General features: G+C 36.8%; 1 protein-coding gene across 1 annotated transcript in view; it reads left to right on the top strand.

The window, feature by feature from the left end:
- The window catches only part of ND-15 (NADH dehydrogenase (ubiquinone) 15 kDa subunit), a 10,033-nt gene that overhangs the window by 2,609 nt on the left and 2,424 nt on the right, over positions 1–5,000 (top strand). Inside the window, exon 2 of the mRNA XM_043000522.2 lies at positions 4,356–4,563. Coding sequence (XP_042856456.1) covers positions 4,360–4,563 — 204 coding nt within the window. The 5' untranslated portion in view covers positions 4,356–4,359. The remainder of the gene's footprint in view (positions 1–4,355; positions 4,564–5,000) is intronic.

Below are 5,000 nucleotides of genomic sequence, written 5' to 3'. Positions count from 1 at the left end.
GATCCAAAATTACTCGGAAAACTGGTCATTCAGACTAAATCAAGACAAGTATCACAAATATCCAATTAGTTATATACCAATTTTACCCCACAATTTCCCAGGGATACTTTATCCCCTGCCCACCCATCAGGTCTAATATTGTCATTGCTATCAGGTTCTATTGATTGAAATCACTATAGATACATCACAAAGAACCCATCGATACCACACCTATTCTAGAAAAACGTTAAACAATAAAATGATGAATTCTCTGAATGTCGTGCACATATGGACTCGCCTACAATTTTAGGACTCTACCCCATTTGACCCTTGTTATAGGCCAATGTGGAAAGTATGGCAACCTGAGGTTGTTTTTTCAATTTTAAACAAGACCTTAGTTGGAAAGGGCATATCTGGCAGATTAGGTTATGGTAAAAGCATGCATACATTACTATCTTGACCATAGTAATGTTCTTTAGATAGCTAGTAAAGTAATTCTTACAAAGTTCAACTTATTCAGGAAGCTGTGTGCACTTGCTATAATGCCAATGGGAGCAAAATCAAGTTTTGAGTGGGTTTAGTAAATCTTATTTGATTACACTTCCCTTTCCCTTATCTTATCAAGATAAATATATTGAAAGAGGAAGACTGAAAGAAAGGAGCACCACCAGCGGTGCTTCACCCAAAAGAGTTTGTGCTTCCTGATTCTTGTGCCGAATTTAGATAGATCATACCAGATATGTCTTAATTATTTTAATTTGGTTCTTTTATTTTATATTCTTAGCTTTATCAATCATACCACACTAAAGTGCAACACTTCACTTGTATTATAGATGCTTTTATAATAAATAGTGTAGAATCCCAAGTAACAAGGAAAATTGTTTGTTTTTGGATTTTCAGAGTATAGTTAGTCTATATTGAGTATGTTTTAAGCCATTGTAGACCTAACGATCTAACTGGTCGTCAGGGCAGGCGTTCTACAACAATATTGGCACCGTCTAAAAATTAGAGGGATGGGGGAAGGGTTTTCTCCACCCTCTGGGTAATGCAGACTAGCCCAAACAATGTTTTTCCATAAATCCATCATAAAATGCAGGTTTAGGCTGTCTTTGGAACCCTGTAGCTCTGGAGCTAATGCCGTTAGTCATAAAACATCATGACTGTGAGCATGCTTCAACTGTGAGCAGATTCCGACGTTGCATCATGTACACATTGACTCCTGTCGTGTAAGCCTAATCAGTGCTGACATGTATGTCATGACACCCGTACGCAATGGGTTAATCATATCATAGTAAAGCACGTGTCACTTTGTTCTTTGCCACTTAGGACCATAATGCTATTGCATTATCCTACTTGCTACAGTGATTGTTGAATACTTATCATAGATTTATCCTTTAGCTCACAATTTTCAGTTGAAATGTTACAATTTAGTGTAGGTTTAAAGAGCTTAGTAAATGAAATGAAAATTGGGAGGAGCAAGTTGAAGTTAGTATGGTATGTATGGTTGTATTGCTGCATTGTTGTTAAGTTGAAAAGTTTGGTATGCTTGAATTGATGGTTCCCATGACAATATAATTGCTTCAAGTGTCCTGGCAAATTTCTTTGTTTTCCCATAAACATTAATAAATTTGGTATTAATGAGTGGCATTTGAATTTACATTTATATTGGAAGCAAACCATATTGGCCATGATTAGAATGACAGATTCATCTGATAACGACTGCCCTTCTGACTTTCACCGTGTAAAATCCTGCAGTATAAAGCTTGAACAGATTTCCCGTGAGGTTTACAAGCCCAACCTTGCCAAGATTATTCTTGGTGAAAAATTGTTTATCTTTGCTGGATTTCAATGCCACCTTGATTTTTTTTTATACAGCCCTAATCTAATTATTGTCAACAATATAAGTTCAGTTTTACATGGACTTGAATTGATATATCTAGACCGTATACATCTATCCATTAACCCACACAGGACGGGTGGTACAGCATGTGTACCGCGCATTCAAAAGCCCAGTGGCCGGGCGGCACAGTATTGTGCCAGCTATTCAATTGATTTAGGCCTAATAATTTGAACGCCCCAGCATTTGGACATTCAAGGCTAGAATTCCCCCGTCGGGGATGGGTTAATACCAAATTGGTAGTATTTCAGAGGAAATGGAGTAAATTACTAGTTTCATATCAACCACCCATTGGACTTGGGGGCAACATGTGGATGCCATTAGTGTGTTTGACCACAGGAAAAGTGTTTAAAGTAGTAAATAATTTGTTTTTTCCTTATACAGTGAAGTATTTTGCAAAATTTTGTACCTCCTCTTCCAATAATTTGTTCTGGTAATATTGAATTGAGTGTACTTCATATATTCTTCCTTTATGGAGACAAAAGACAAAACTATAAGAATTATTTGTCTAAACAATGTCATACTACCTATAAGTTGCACATGACAAGACAGTACTCTTATTTTTAAATGGGCAGGAGTTTGGCTGAAAAAAAACATTTGTGGGGCGGAGCTTGAGGTTTCTTCAATGGCCATGCATTAATTATGTATGCCTGTCTACAATGAGTTAAATAAACTGTGAAGAAGCTTTTGAGAAAGCTAGTGTTTTCACTTAATTCTTATGCAAACCCACTTCTTTGATGACACACCAAGTCAGGTTTTTAGTTTGCATTTGTAGACAAGAACTACAAAAAACTGTTCAATAGATGCAATTCAATGTTAACCAATAGGCTGAGATAACCTTTTTTCTGAGGGAGGCACACTTAAATGTGCCTCAGAAAAATAGGGTCAATTTTCCAAAATTTGAGTAGAGAAAAAACAAATTGTCCAGAAGAGAACTGCACCATGCAATACTTTGGTATCTATGCTCCATGCTCTGGAAAATGCCAACAAACATCCACTATATATAGGCCTAAGTTGCAAGATAGAACTTTGACTGATTTTTTATTGCTTGGGATGCCAGTAGATGGGATCCATGTTTACATTCTTAACAACTGGCAGGCAAATTAGTTATGACAGCATAGCTGCCCTAAGTAAAACACTTACCTTTTTTTTTATAAAAATATTTGCTAAAAGTACATTTCTCCTTTCTGTAATATTTTGGTATTTTCTGAAATGTTTTACTTGGTCTAAATATTTCACTGCATTGTCGGAAAATTAGAAATGGTATAAATCAAAGCTTACGCTTCACTTCACTTCTCAGGTGGTCATATGCTCCAGGATCTGTGCATGCCAAAAACACCACAAAAAATTGATTTACTACTGGTAAAAGTTTGATTTAAATTGAATTTTATAGATAGGTACCACAGGCTTGAAAGCAAAAACTATTACTTTGATTAATTTTATGGCAATAAATGTCTAGAGCATTTCTAGCCTTCAAAGATTCACTTTAGGAAGAGCTTTGTATATTCATTAAATAATTGTAAATATCACACCACATGATATCAGTCTGCAAATTAACATTGTTATTCCATTTTATTCATGCAGTTTATTTGGATCAGGAAGCATAAGCCTTGATTTATACAATTTCTGATGTTCTGATCTTGTAATATTTAGAGCAATAAGACATTTCAAGATGTACCAAAATTAAACATAGACAAAGGTATATTCTTTGGCAAGGATCAGCTGATGGAAAGTGTGACGTTTTGCATATGCGCACTACACCACTGGAATAAAGTTGCTTGCCAGCCCCTGCACTGATGTATAAATGTAAACTTGGTACGTCGGCTTGAATTCTTCTATAATCTTTGTTTTGCCTGATTGTACATGGTAAGGGTTGGTGTGCCTTTGATGGAGCACATTGGCCTATTCATCAAAGGCTTTTTATTTGTTTTTTGTTTTTTTATTTTCTTTTTTTCCTCTCTCCTTTTTACCAAAGTGCTTTTTTTTCTTTCATCATTATGACTGCTACTTTAGATTATTTCTCATCTCATGGACCTCCACTTGACATTTACCAAATTACTGTAAATGTATGGACGAGCACAAGTTGAATTATATAGGAAAGCTGAGAAAAATGTATGTTCTCATAGAAAAAAAAAAAATTTGGTATATACTATATTATATTGTTATTGTTTAGCTTCAAGAGAGAGAGAAAAAAAATTGTGGCCCCCATGTTAGGAACCCCCAAATATAAGGACAATCTGGTTAAAATTTGGAAGGAAACTAGAAAATCACATTTTATTAGAAATTTTGTAGAATGACATTACTACTGTCCTTTTTGTCTGCCTAGTGATATCAACGATGAGCTTGCAGCAGTCAGAGATTGAACGAGCACATCCCAGATTTAGTGAAAGCTAGGTCAGTTTTTGTTGTACTACCATCAAGATAGATAGAAATTAATATTTTTCACCAAATTTAATCAGTTCATTGAATTTTTTTTCAGAGCTATGGCGGCCCACTTTGCACCAACATTTCGTACTCCTCTGACAGACCTCACAGGTGGTATTATGACACACCAGTCCTTTACAAAGTGTGCAGATTTTGAGATGCGTGCCATGGAATGTCTAGAAGCATATGGAGTTCAGGTTGGGAGGTCAAAATGCCAAGACTACCTTGATGACCTCAGAGAATGCATGTTCCAGACAAAGCAGGTAAGTTTGGAATTTGTCCCCCACCCCCGTCCTCTCTCTCTCTCTCTCTTTCTCTCTCTCTCTCTCTCTCTCTCTCTCTCTCTCTCTCTCTCTCTCTCTCTCTCTCTCTCTCTCTCTCTCTCTCTCTCTCTTCTCTTTTCTCTCTCTCTCTCTCTTCTCTTTCTCTCTCTCTTTCTCTCTCTCTCTCTCTCTCTCTCTCTCTCTCTCTCTCTCTCTTCCTCCCTCTCTTTCTCTATCTCTCGCTCTCTCTCTCCTCTCTCTTTCTCTCTCTCTCTTCCTCCCTCTCTTTCTCTTTCTTTCTCTCTCTCTTTCTCTCTTCGTCTCTTCCTCTCTCTCTCTCTCTCTTCGTCTCTTCCTCTCTCTCTCTCTCTCTCTCTCTCTCTCTCTCTCTCTCTCTCTCTTTCTCTCTTCCTCTCTCTTCTCCTCCTCTCATCTCT

This window comes from Penaeus japonicus, unplaced genomic scaffold, assembly GCF_977035675.1.
Source record: "Penaeus japonicus unplaced genomic scaffold, GWHDUDI00000001_assembly GWHDUDI00000021, whole genome shotgun sequence".
Classification (NCBI taxonomy): domain Eukaryota; kingdom Metazoa; phylum Arthropoda; class Malacostraca; order Decapoda; family Penaeidae; genus Penaeus; species Penaeus japonicus.
The sequence above is the reverse complement of the archived record's forward strand: the minus strand, read 5'-3'. Positions and strand labels throughout refer to the sequence as shown.